Genomic DNA, 13,564 nt, shown 5'->3' on the forward strand with positions numbered 1-13,564 from the left:
ACAGTGTATAATTAAGTGCAATTATTGATCTGGCACATGGCCTTACATCCACCAATCACGTTATAAACTGTGGGTCGGTGCTAGCAATCTTGCCTCTGTGCCAGAAGGTCGCGGGTTAAAGTCCCAAGGCAAGGCTCATTTAAAATAAAGTTCCCCCCCACCTCACCCCATTGTCCTGCCTAACACCCGGACAGATTCCAATTGTCACTTTCTGAAAGTTTTTCTGAAGTGTGATAAGCAGGCACTTCAGAGAGAGAAGCAACTGTGCAGAGAGTGCCTTTCGTTAAGGCTTTGCTTACGATGCTCTGAGGGAATGGGTTGTGTGGTGTAGAGTCGATGATAGCAAGGTGGTGAAGAGACGAGGGATTGCAATACGGTAAATGGTTGCAGTCAGAAGAACTGACACAAACCTCTTGGTGAATTCTACCAGCTATCCAGAGTTGACATTGATCCAGCATGCTTGTAGCAATTTCTGCATTAATTAAATTTTACATTTAAATGTGCGAGAGCGAGAGAGCTTGTCTCTCGTCTTTAACGGTGACGGGATAAAGTTGCCAACTCTCCAGGATTGGCCTGGAGTCTGCAGGATTTGAAGGTTGATCTCCGGCTCACAGCTGCGAGCAATAATTCCAGGAAAAAGAAATGATAGAAGGTTTTGGGGAAAAAAAATGCATGTCTTTTTAATTTTCTTCGAACATTTCTGCTAATTAATTCTGAAAATATTGGAGTTTGGAAAGAAGGCTGTTTCACTGATAGCCAAGAATCATCCCATTGGGTAATCTAGGGTCTTTTCGCTTTCCAATGGGAATGATTGCTGGGCACTCTGAGGGTGGACGTGTCAGGCGACCAGTGACAAATGCGTGGGGAGGGCAGTTAGGGGCAAGATGATAAAACCTTCAGGAATGCATTCAACCAGAGTTGGCAACTGGAAGGAGCACTGGGACAGGTTTAGCATGTCTGGTGGCAAGAGCCAATTGTTAAAATTGCATTCTCTGTGTTATCTTTGCAGCGCAATTTGCTGTCGCTGGGGAGAGGTGGAAGCTGACGCAACCGATGCCTTCAGTGGTAGACTGGCATTGCCCTGGCACTGAAGCAAGCATTGCAGGATCGCTGACAGACTACTGAGGACTTCATTCAAGTACGCAGGGCCTCCCCGTACAGTGACTGCACCAGGATTGCAGACTCCCAGCCAGTAGCAATGAGAATGAGAATCAAATATGCAATTATTCTGTTTTTTGTTGCTGCCCTTGTGATCATTGAGAAAGAAAACAATATCATTTCAAGGTAAGCCTTCTTCCCCTTCCTTCATATTCCATATCTCCCGAAATGGTAGGGTTAGATAAAGAGGAGTGGGAGGAGCCTCTTGTGGCACCAGTTGGGCCTAATGACTGTGCTGTAGATTTTTATATAACTCCATGTAAATAAGGTCTCTTTGGTTGTCTGCTGTTCCTGTACAATCCTGGTCAGGTCTTGACCTCAATGGAAAAGCTGGATTTGGGGGAAATCTGGTTGAGCGTGTTCAACAAAACCCTTTGGGACCTGGATTGAGCTCCAGACCCGGTGTATGGAATAGACTGAGACAGTCCAGTTGCTGAATATCGCCGATGTGGCATTAATTAGAACTAAACTGACAATCCCCCAAAAGACTCATTCATATTTCCTGCAGGGAGTGAAACACAGGAGGGAGTGAGGCCAGGTGGTGGTGTGATAGAGGAGGGGGTGAGGTGCATGTGGGGAACTGGAATCTCCCCTTTCGCTTTTATCTTAACAAAGACCAGCTGTGGAGCTAGGATTCCCGTTGCTAATGGTGAGAGCATTGGCTCTTTATTTCCACTTTTAAATGGAGACCTAACAGCAGCTGGCGAGACTTAAAAAACTCTGTCTCCCATGCCCATTGGAGCAGCAAAGGTTATAGTCAACCTGTATTTCCAAGAGAAGTGAATGCTGCTGACTGCAGTCTTCAAATGTAAAAGGGCCTCACTCAGGCCGTAGGAGGCTGTTGTGCAGTAGGGGGACCTACTTTGTGGTTGGACCTGAGGCACATGGTTGGGGCAGAGCAGAGATAGCTTTAATGGCATGATGCTGACAGTGGTGATTATCCTCTGAAGTGGCCTAACAAGCCCTGAAGCTCCTGATAAGAAGGTCCACCACCATCTCCTCAGGGCAACTAGGCAGAGAGAGCTTTAAATGCAATGTTTTCCATTCTCCAGCGCAAAATCTAGCGTCTTGATCAGCACAAAATTGACAAACAAAAAACAACTCATAGAAACACGCAGCACAGAAGGAGGCCATTCAGTCTATCGTTTCCATGCCGACCGGGAAAGAGCTACCCAGCCTAATCCCACTTTCCAGCTCTTGATCCACAGCTCTGTACTTCAAGTGCATATCCAAGTATTTTTTAAATGTGATGAGGGTTTCTGCCTTTACCATCCTTTCAGGCAGTGAGTTCCAGACCCCCACCACCCTCTGCGTGAAAACATTTCTCCTCAACTCTCCTCTAATCCTTCTGCCAATTACTTTAAATTTATGCCCCCTGGTTGTTGAACTCTCTGCTATCCACCATCCACTCTATCCAGGCCCCTCGTGATTTTATACACTTGAATTAAACCTCAGTCTCCTCCGTTCCAAAGAAAACAACCCTAGCTTATCCAGTCCTTCCTCATAGCTAAAATTCTCTATTCCTGGGAACATCCTCGTAAATCTACTCTGTATCCTCTTTTGTGTAATCCGCATCCTTCCTGTAATGTGGTGACTCCAACTGTATGCAGTACTCAAGCCATGGCCTAACTAATGTTTTATACAGTTCTAGCATAACCTCCCTGTTCTTATACGCTAGGCCTCAGCTAATAAAGTATCCCGTAAGTCTTCTTAACCACCTTATCTGCCTGTCCAGCCACCTTCAGGGATCTGTGGAAATGCACTCCAACGTCCCTCTGTTCCTCTACACTTCTCAGTAAAATACCATTAATTGCATATTCCCTTGTCTTGTTTGCCTTCCCCAAATGCATTACCCCACACTTCTCCAAATTGAATTCAATTTTCCATTTTATTGCCCACCTGACCGGTCCATTGATATCTTCCTGCAGTTTACACTATCAACCACACTGCCAATTTTTGTATCCTCTGCAAACTTCTTAATCACGCCCCCACATTTAAGTCTAATTCATTGATAATACCAGGAAAAATAACGGACCTCGTACTGAACCCTGTGGAACCCCTCTGGAAACAGCCTTCCAGTCACAAAAACACCCATCGACCATCACTCTTGCTTCCTGTCACTGATGCCAATTTTGGATCCAGCTTCCCACTTTTCCTTCCATCGCATAGATTTTTAATCTTCTGACCAATCTGTCATAAGGGACCTTGTCAAAAGTCTTGCTAAAAGCCATGTAGACTACATCAAATGTGTTACCCTCATCGACCCTCCTTGTTACCACCTCAAAAAATTCAATCAAGTTAATCAGACGCAACCTTCCCTTGACAAATTCTTACTGAATGTCCTTGATTAATCCATATCTTTCTAAATGCTGATGTATACTGTCCCTCAGAATTTTTGCAAATAATTTGTCCACCACCGCTGTTAGGCTGACTGGCCTGTAATTACTCGGTCTATCCCTTTTCCCCCCCCCCCACCCCCCCCACCCTTTTTAAGCAGCAGTACAACATTAAAGAATAAAGAAGAGAAAATAAAACTGGAACCCCACACACTTATTTTCATTTCCTTTTTGTTTTTAAATATGTGAATGATGCATTCAGTGTAGAGGGTCATTTTTCTGTCTAATCTGTCATTAATTAGCATCAAGATTGCTTTTCTAGCTCAGTTTCAGTGACTGACAAGTCTAGTGGGCTCCAACAAATTCATCAGGGTCTAGAGAGGGCTTAGTACTGAGTTGCTGTCTGACCCTTTAAGGGTCCATAGTAAAGTCCAAGGTATTGGCTGTCACTCAGTGGTAGAATTGATTGCTCCTGAATCAGACGGTTGTAGTTTCAAGTCCAACTGCAGAAACTTGAGTGCATAATCCTGGCTGACACTTCAGTGCAGTATTGAGGGAGTGCTGCGCTGTTGGAGGCACCGTCTTTTGTTGAGACATTAAACTGAGGGACTGTCTGCCCTCTCAGGTGGATATATAAGATCATGAGGCACTATTTCGAAATAGAGCAGGGACGTCCTGGCGATCATTTTATTCTTCGATCAAGGTGTAAAACAGATGCTCTAGTCACAAGTACTAAAGTGTATGTGAGGACAGCTGTAATTTGAAGGGGGGAGTCCAGTGACTCTAGGGGAAGGTGTTGGGTTAGTGAGCGTATCAGATGCTGCGGGGATCAGAAAGGAAGAGGAGGAAGGAGTAGGGCAGGATGTGTTTTTTTTTTACACGACAGCAGAATGTTGTATAATTTTGACGAAACTCCATGAAGCAGCTTTCGTTGGTTCATTTCTCGTACGCACCTACTTGAGATGCTACCCGTTCCTCGTCATGTGCGAGAATGCTGAGGAAAATGATTCTGGCTTCAGCTCTGCTCGATCTCACATGCTTGTAGAGAGGCCAAACTAGAAAATTTGAAAACCTGGACAAAGCCCCCTAAATCTGGCCACACAAAAAATCAGACCAGAATGTGGATTTAATGACACATGGAGACAGAGAGTTAGACTGAAAGTGTAGTGGGACATGGGCTTGATGCAACTTAAGCTGCAGTCATACTCAACGGGCCAATTGTCTAATATTGGATAGATTAGATTAGATTAGAGATACAGCACTGAAACAGGCCCTTCGGCCCACCGAGTCTGTGCCGAACATCAACCACCCATTTATACTAATCCTACACTAATCCCATATTGCTACCAAACATCCCCACCTGTCCCTATATTTCCCTACCACCTACCTACACTAGTGACAATTTATAATGGCCAATTTACCTATCAACCTGCAAGTCTTTTGGCTTGTGGGAGGAAACCGGAGCACCCGGAGAAAACCCACGCAGACACAGGGAGAACTTGCAAACTCCACACAGGCAGTACCTGGAATCGAACCCGGGCCCCTGGAGCTGTGAGGCTGCGGTGCTAACCACTGCGCCACTGTGATAGCCTTGCTTGTTGGCTGTGGCTTTCGGCTCTGCCATGATTGTGATCATCCAACAGATGGAAGATGGTGTGTGGTGTGCTCTGAATATGTACAGTCTAGGGAGGCTTTCTGCCGTTAGCTTGAACTTGGAAAATTGGCAGTAACGTCCATCACCTTTCCTGTAGAAAAGAGAAGCTAAAGGCACATTTTGCATTATTGTTGATTTAGCAATAACAGAGGGGACGATGTAAAGTGTTGAAGAAATGGGAGGAATTTTCCTGGCCCTGTGGAAGCAGGTTTGGAGTTGGGGAGGGTGCTGGCCGGCTAGGTAATGGAAAATCCTGTTGGGATGGCACCCCGATGTGGTCCCGCTTCCGGGTGAGATTCCCAGGGGTGGGCTGCCACTGGAATCAGCAAGCCTCTCGACAGAGGCAGGCAGGCAATCGAGGTAACTAAGGCCTCAACTCAGGACCATTTTCTGAGAGTGATGCAAGTTTGCTGGCGATACCCAGGCCTCTCCCGCTGTGTCAGGAGGCCGGCAATACTTCAGAGGTGGTCTCTCAGCAGGAGGTCAGAGGTCATCAGTTTGCTGTTGAATATGGCGGTTCCCCCCTCCAGTCTGACGACCCTTGATTTTTATTACTCCCTCTGGACCCTCTCATTAGCGCCTCCATTTTGTCTCCTGCCCCCTAAGTCTCCTTCTTCCTCGGCAGTGCTCACGTCTCCTGGTAGTGCTGCCAGCTGGCCATTCCTTTGGACCCTCCCATTGGCCTTCCCACACCCCCATTCTGGCTGCTGCTCTTAATTGAATACGGAGGCAGCCAATTACTCGACCGCCTCCCAGAAACTGAACTGAACCAGCCATATAAATTCCATGGCTACTAAAATGTGTCAGAGGCTGAATATTCTATGGTAAATGGTTAGTCTCCTTACCAACTCAAGCCTCTCCACCTGCTACAAGGAACAAGTCAGGGGCACGATTCCTCGACACACCGGTCTCACTACACATGATAAGCCATAGACTGAGGAAGTATCTGAACTAAAATGATGTTAAACCATTCTTGTTTCAAATAGTTTCAGGAGGGTGAATGTGGACCAAAATCATCAAAACAAAAGATCTGTTGCACGACATGAATCTAACTCGTCCTCTTTTAGACACCAATCAACTTGTTCATTTCAAGCATTTTATGGCTTATAAGCCTTAAGATACGCAAGGCTAGGAGTCACCAACAATAACTGTGGACAAATGCTTGATGTAATCCCAATCCATCAGTTGATTCCATTATCAGTACTGATGCATTAATTATAATCCCAATTTGTTCATCTGTCTATTCAGAATTTTTTTCCCCAATTAATTCTCAGCATGTGGGCATCACTGGCATGGCCAGCATTTATTGCCCATTGTTAAGCTGACTTCTTCATTCTTGATGGTATCAAGCTTCTTGGGTTTTGTTACAGTGGAGATTATTCAATTATGCCCATAACTTGTTCCTTATAGAAGGTGGAGAAGTTTGAGGGAGTTCAGAGACAAGCCACTTACCATAGAATATTCAGCCTGTGACACACTCTTATAGCTGTGGAATTTATATGGCTGGTTTAGTTTAGTTTCTGGTCAATGGTGATTCTAGTATGATGACCCCAGGATGTTGATGCTGGGATATTGTTTTGTTACAAATAGGCATAACCTATTTCATTATCTACAGTCATAAACTGAGATTTGAACTCAGGTTATCTGGATTATTAGGCAAGTAACATAACCACAACACCACCATGCCTTCAGCAATAGAGTCTGTTTATCTGTAATATGAATTGAATTCTGTTTACAATCCTGATTCATTCATAGATTCTATTATGTCGATCCATTGAAAGATTCTAATCATTCTGGTGAGCTATCAGTTGATCGTATTTGTAATATCTTATGATTCAATTCTATTAATACAGAGATTTTCTTTCTCCCCATTCAGGGTGTCTGACAAGTTAACATTGAAATTCCCACAGGTGGACTTTGTGGGGTTAAACAACACAATTTCCGCCCGAGCCTTGACTGAGAATGACTCCCTTCTCATTGGCATGAGCTCCTCCCTCTTGCCGGTGCTGAAGGCACAGAGAAACTGCACATCACTGCAGGCTGGGATGAAGATGGAAGATATGAAGGACCTTACAGACAGGAAGCACTTGATATTGATGGCGACAACAAGGACAGGCTCTTCCTTTGTGGGCGAGTTCTTCAATCAGAACAGCAATATATTCTACCTGTTTGAACCCTTGTGGCATGTGGAGAGGACGGTCACCTTTGAGCCGAGGGGCGCCAATGCAGTTGCCTCCTCCATCGTCTATCGCGATGTGGTGCAGCAGCTGATGCTGTGTGACATGTACGTGTTGGAAAGCTTCCTGCTACCAATGCCTGAGCAGCACGTCACAGCCTTTCTGTTTCGGCGTGGCTCGAGCAAGTCGTTGTGCGAGTGGCCAGTTTGCACGCTGCCCAAACAAGGGTCGAACGAGAGGTTCCCTTGTCGACTCCATCGGTGCGGGCTGCTCAACATGACCCTGGCCATGCAGGCGTGCCTCCAGAAGCAGCACGTGGCAGTCAAAACCGTGCGCCTGCGGCAGCTGGAGTTTCTTCGCCCACTGGTGGAAGACTTCAGGATCAACCTTAAAATCATCCAGCTGGTCCGTGATCCCAGGGCAGTGCTGGCTTCCCGGATAGTGGCCTTCCCAAGTAAATACGAAGCCTGGAAGAAATGGGCCAGCCAAGGAATAATGCCAAATGACGAAGAGGTCGGGAAGCTTCGAGGGAACTGTGAAAACCTACAAGCCTCAGCGCAGCTTGGCATCAGCCAGCCTCCTTGGCTGAAGGATCGCTTCATGCTGATTCGTTACGAGGATGTAGCTTTGGAACCCTTGAAGAAGGCGTACGAGATGTATCGCTTTGCTGGCATTCCCATCACACCAGAGGTAAAAAAGTGGATTTACATAAACACACAAACCTCGAGGAGCAGTGACAATGTCTACTCAACACACAAAAACTCTTCCGAACAGTTCGAGAAATGGCGGCTCACTCTATCTTTCAAAATTGCTGAGGTTGTTCAAAAGGTGTGCGAGCCGGCGATGAAACTGTTTGGCTACAAACTGGCTAAAGATGCGGCAACTCTTGCAAACAGATCTGCCAGCCTGCTCGAAGATAGAAACTTTGGAATGGCCTAATTTTGGGGGTGAAAGTTGAAGTTGCAATCATCTGGAAATAGCTGAAAGTAACGCCTATGTTTTTGTAGCCTTATAAGATGAAACCTGAAGCTCTGTTGTTGCAAATTCCTGTTTGACCTGCAAAGGTGCAGAACAAACTTAGCATCTCATGGATGGATGTGCAATGGCCTTACAAGGCACTGGAAAGTACAAAACAGTTGCCTGAAGTACAGATGATAATGGGAACACAGATATATTAAACACACGCAATATGAGAGTTTTATTTATTAAGGAAAAGATTATTTTTATGACTTGATTTTATAAAGATGTAGCGTGGTGTTAGGGCTAGGTTGGGAGACAGGGTTACAGAGGTACTTAATCTTATTTGTATTGAATTTAGGCTTTAGACTGAAATATCAAATTATAGGAGAGGGCATGAATTCATTTTGATCTTAAGTTATAGAATATTTTTAAATAGAATTTTAAGGAGTTTCTCTCTCCCAATTATAGAATTGTCTATAGGACTTGAAGATTCTATTTTTGACAGTAGGTATTGGCATTTGGGACTTAATTTGAGGGAATTGAAGTCTGACCTTGAGGTTTATGAAGTACATTTTAGATATTTGGTGCCAATTTTTGTTTTGTTAGTGGGAGAATGGGATTTGATTTCCTTTTTGAATGGTTCTAGGTGAGAATTTTCAGTTTGTGTCTGAGCAGACTAACTGTGAAATATGTTCTACTTAGACATTTATATAAGTCCAGGTGATATTGTAGAGAGCAGATGCTGGTCCAAGAATGAATTGGGTATACAGTCACATTGACAATATGTTTCATTTTGATATATGATGTCCTGCTCATTCTCAAGATATATAGTAGGTGCATTGTAGAATATGACAGATAACTGGACCCCAAGAGCCAGTAGCAAGTATCAGGGGTGGTGGGAGTCTCACCTGCTGGGTGCGTGTACCAGATTTTGTACACCACCCTCAAATTTCCATCCAACATATTGCAATGTTGCAGGAATAACTGGTCTTCTTTTTGGTGAGGCTTGCCAACCCAATGTCCCTGTTTGAGCAACCAAATTATTCACTTTAGTATGGGGAACTGGTCTTAGAAATTCCTGTTGACAATACTAACTTATAGTGGTAATTTTAACTGAACCCACCCATTGAGAAACCAATGGGATCTGAAGCGAACCTAGTTTTAAACCCTGCCTGATTTTTCCCACTGTTGAAGTTAATATTGGGAGGAGTGTAAAACCTGCATTCTACCCAATCCTGTGTGTTTCCCAACCAGCAGGTTAGATCAGAATTAACACCCCAGCCCCATAAAGGTTAATTGGACAGAGTGTTCTACATTTACACACAAAAGTGAATACCCTGATTAATATGTCCCTTTGACACTGCTCCACCCATTATTTTAATGGAGACATCAATCCTTCTATACTGCAATCTGCACTGTGCATGTACAATACTCATGGGATGTGGGCATCGCTGACAAGGCCAGCATTTATTGCCCATTCCCTAATTGTCCGTGAGAAGGTGGTGGTGAGTTGCCTTTTTGAATACAGCTGAGTGGCTTGCTGGACCATTTCAGAGGGCAGTTAAAAGTCAACCACATTGTTGTGGATCTGGAGTCATATGTTGGCCAGACCAGGTAAAGTCAGTAGATTTCTTTCCCTGAAGGATATTAGTGAATCAGAGGAGTTTTTAATGACCATTCAGGAGTTTCACGGTCATTATTATTGAGATGAGTTTTTTAATTCTAAATTTATTTAATTAGCCAAATTTAAGCTCCCCAGCTGGGATTTGAACTCATATCACCAGATTATTAGCACAGGTCTCTGAATTAGTAGTCTAGTAACATAGCCACTATGCTACCATACCATACATGACATAGAGCACTGATGAAGCAAGCAGGTGGGATGGTGACTTTTGGGTTAGGACTTACCTGGCTCAGTTGGGTCACATTTAGATTGTTCCCTGATTTGGTAATAATTCAATCAGAACACAGTACACTGGTCAGGTGTCCTTTTTGGGGTCCAGTTTGGTGTCCAAAACGCAAGAGAATCATGGGACTGGATTTTGGAACTGGCCGCATCTCTGTCTTGAGAGTACTTGAGAGTACGGGGGTTGCCACAGCGAAATAAAGTTATTTTTCTTGGCAACTCCACTGAGATGGATGAGCGGGCCGAGCTGTGACCAATTAGAACGTCCACTCGGACCAGCCTTAACAGCAGCATCAAAGGATTGGAACCAATTGGCTGAATCCCTCTGGAGAAGAGCTGGAAGGTCAAAGGACAAGAAAAGCCACAAGTTGAGTCCTCTGTATTCATTCTTGGACCAATCGAGTTAGCAGTTTAGTGAGTAGGGAAAGGAGCATTTTAGTTGCACAAGGCTTCATCTATTTAAGGTTGTGTGTTTTTTGTTTTTAAAAAACTATTTAAGCCTTCACACATCCATTGCCTTCATGCTACACCGCTTGTCACAGCACTTTACTTGGAGTGCCTCAAGTGCTTTTTTATGTACTTTTTTCCAACATTGGAGAGTTTTTCTCCCAGTGAACTCTGACCTGCTGATCCAAAGCTTTGTAATGACACGTGGGCCAGGCCGGAGCTTCACAGTGACATGCCAAGGAGAGTGCAGCTGCTCAGTTGTGCTCACTGTACATAGTTTTTGGGTTTTCCTGTTGCTGCTCAGAAGATATATTGGTCAGCTCTGGTGAGTGCAGTTTCGGGCATGGCGACAGGAGGAAACTTGTGAGCTTGCTGAATTCTTGGCTAGTTTTGTTTTTAAGTTAAATGTCTCGGACCATCCTAGTAATCACAACGACACAATACTGAACATTCCAAGTCAGTTCAAAGCATGGCAGGAGTCTTCATTGTTAATAGTTCAAAACTCAGACCCATGCTTGCTGTAAGAGGACGCACATTTTACCTCATGTTTGTCTCGGCTCTGATCTCTTTATAAGGAGTATTGAGGAGTCACTCTGCAGCTGGCTTGCAGAGTACTGTTTATTGAGTGTACAAACTGTGGATGTAGGAGTGTGAGGTTAGCGTTAGCCTCTGATACTGTGTTTCTTTTTACTGTACCTGCAGTTGGGAACACCTCTGTACGATGGCTGATATGTCATTAAACAAATGGTATTACATGGCTATAGTTTCACTTGTTGCTTGTCTGAGATCCTGTCCAATGCCCTCATCCTTCAAAGGCCAGAGAATTCCCAAATCGCTTGTTTTACCACAACTGTACTCTCGAGTGTTCAAACCAGAGGCTAGTGGAAGCACTGCCATTTCCTGTGAGCTAAATCAGGGTTATTGGTTTGGCTCCAGTTCAGTCCAGCACAATCCCTAAAGCTAAGCTCTTCACACCAGAATCAGAGCCATGGAATTTTTGGCTACCCATTTTCTTATAAGTCAAAACTACAATGACAGGAGAATGTGGCTGACTGCTGTGAAAATATCTACAGGATAATGCCAATTAATCGTATATCAAATTATTTCTGGCAGTTTGGGACTGTTTGGAGTTATGTTGCTATTCATTCAATTGTTTGCTTTCATCGCTACTATGAAAGGCCACCTGCAATGGAGCATGCCAGTACAGGAGGTGGTCGACACGCACGAGGACAACCTTATCAGTTTTGTAAGCAGAGCTGAGCTGTCCTTATGTAAGAAGGCACATCATGCGTAAAGGCCATAAGCCCCATGAAACTTACCCTTTTCCGTCACACAGTTCCCGTTTCCCCCAGTTTAAGAGCAACAATAACTTGCATTTATATACTACCTTCAGCAATCACAGTCCAGTGAAATTCCTCCCTAAACTGTAAATGTAATTCAAAATTAGCTTGCTATCTTGAAGCTTAATACTCAAATTGCAATATTCGTTTAGCCTTGTTGCATTGCACTGCTGATATTCCAAAAAGGATTGGGAAGCATAGTATTCCATTATATCTATCATATTATGATAAGAATTTCATTTTTAAATAATGCAATTTATAAATAATCTTTATAGGTCATAGATATTACGACAGGGCAGAAAGAGGTCACTGGGCTATTGACCTAGTGCTTGTTCCAGCTCTCCAATGAAGCAGTCCACACTAATCCCATTTCCCTGCCCTTTCCCCATTTCATCTGATCTTCATTTTCAACTACTTATCCAATTCCCAGTTCAATGATGTTATATCCCCAGCCTCAATAACTGCTTGTGACAATATTTACAGTTAGCAGAATCTGCCCTTAGTCATGTACTTTTCCAGCTTATTTTGAAGGAGGTAATGAACAGTTTCCCTTTGAGAATCTATTCCACTTATTTGCTAATCAGAGGGGAAACCAGGTCAAATCATTGCCCTTGCGTAAGGCTTGCTAATGTTGTACTTGCATCCTCCAGTCCTGTTAAACCTCTGCTACATGCTACATCACCTTGCCTCACAAGAACTTATAGAGGTCCTCTGACAGACTGTCCTGTCAGTCATAGCTCCAATGGAAATTAATTCAATTTGGTGAGATTCTACTTATCAATGACAGTTTTTGATTCTTGGAATCACCAACTCAGTCTTCACTGAATCCTCTTCAATGTGCTGGTGTCCTTTTAAATGTAATCGCCCAAGATCCTACAGTGCTCAATGTTCAAGAGTCAAGATTGCCTGTCATTCATTCTAGTAAATGTAAATGATTATCAGGTTATCTCTTCAATGATCAGCACAGTGAATGATATAATGGGCGTTAGCGAAAATTAAATTTAGAACAAATAGTGGGATAAGTTTCTGTACTCAAGAGTTCGGAAAGTTTGGAATCGTCTATCAAGCAATAACAGTGGAGTATTTCAAAATAAAAATATAGGGAGAATCCTCCACCCTGCCCCCAAAGAGAATTGGGCTTGTAGGCGTTGAAATAGGGGCACAGTACTTACCTTCCCATTCCCATTGCCGTCACCATTCCAACTCCTGGGTTTCTTAGGGTGGCCAACACTGCTTCAATGACTTCCTGGAGGTTTCATCACATGATCTCCCTCCCCCACCATCCCACCATTTGTCGCCCAACACCTCTATCCTCTCTGTGCACAGTCTTCCCACGCCCACTGGAAAGGGAGCATCAGTTGTTTGACAGTCAAGAATCATCCAATCGGCCTTCTTTTTCCAGTTTCCAATGTTTTTATAACTAATAAAGTGTTCAAAGAAAATGAAAATACAATTGTTTATAATACCCCTATGATTTTTTTCTCCTGAATTGACGTGCAGCAATTATTGTTCAATTCCTGGAGACTCCTGAGACCTGGAGACTTGGCAACTCTGGGGTTTTCGCAGCATATCAGACTTTCTCCACA

At 43.9% G+C, this 13,564-nt stretch overlaps 1 protein-coding gene across 1 annotated transcript; it reads left to right on the plus strand.

Annotated features, from left to right (window-relative positions):
• Positions 1–1,198: 1,198 nt before the first annotated feature.
• Positions 1,199–8,527, plus strand: chst3b (carbohydrate (chondroitin 6) sulfotransferase 3b). Its single transcript, XM_068020350.1, has 2 exons — positions 1,199–1,284; positions 7,025–8,527. The coding sequence occupies exons 1-2, from the start codon at positions 1,199–1,201 to the stop codon at positions 8,262–8,264; spliced, it is 1,326 nt and encodes a 441-aa protein (XP_067876451.1). The 3' UTR covers positions 8,265–8,527.
• Positions 8,528–13,564: the final 5,037 nt, after the last annotated feature.

Source organism: Heterodontus francisci, chromosome 42 (assembly GCF_036365525.1).
Source record: "Heterodontus francisci isolate sHetFra1 chromosome 42, sHetFra1.hap1, whole genome shotgun sequence".
In the NCBI taxonomy this organism is placed as follows: domain Eukaryota; kingdom Metazoa; phylum Chordata; class Chondrichthyes; order Heterodontiformes; family Heterodontidae; genus Heterodontus; species Heterodontus francisci.

Bases quoted from the DNA above. Each gene is read 5' to 3' on its own strand.
- chst3b (XM_068020350.1), top strand. From the start codon at position 1,199: ATGAGAATGAGAATCAAATATGCAATTATTCTGTTTTTTGTTGCTGCC. The intron at 1,285-7,024 runs GTAAGCCTTCTT...CTCCCCATTCAG, and splicing joins GAAAACAATATCATTTCAAG to GGTGTCTGACAAGTTAACAT.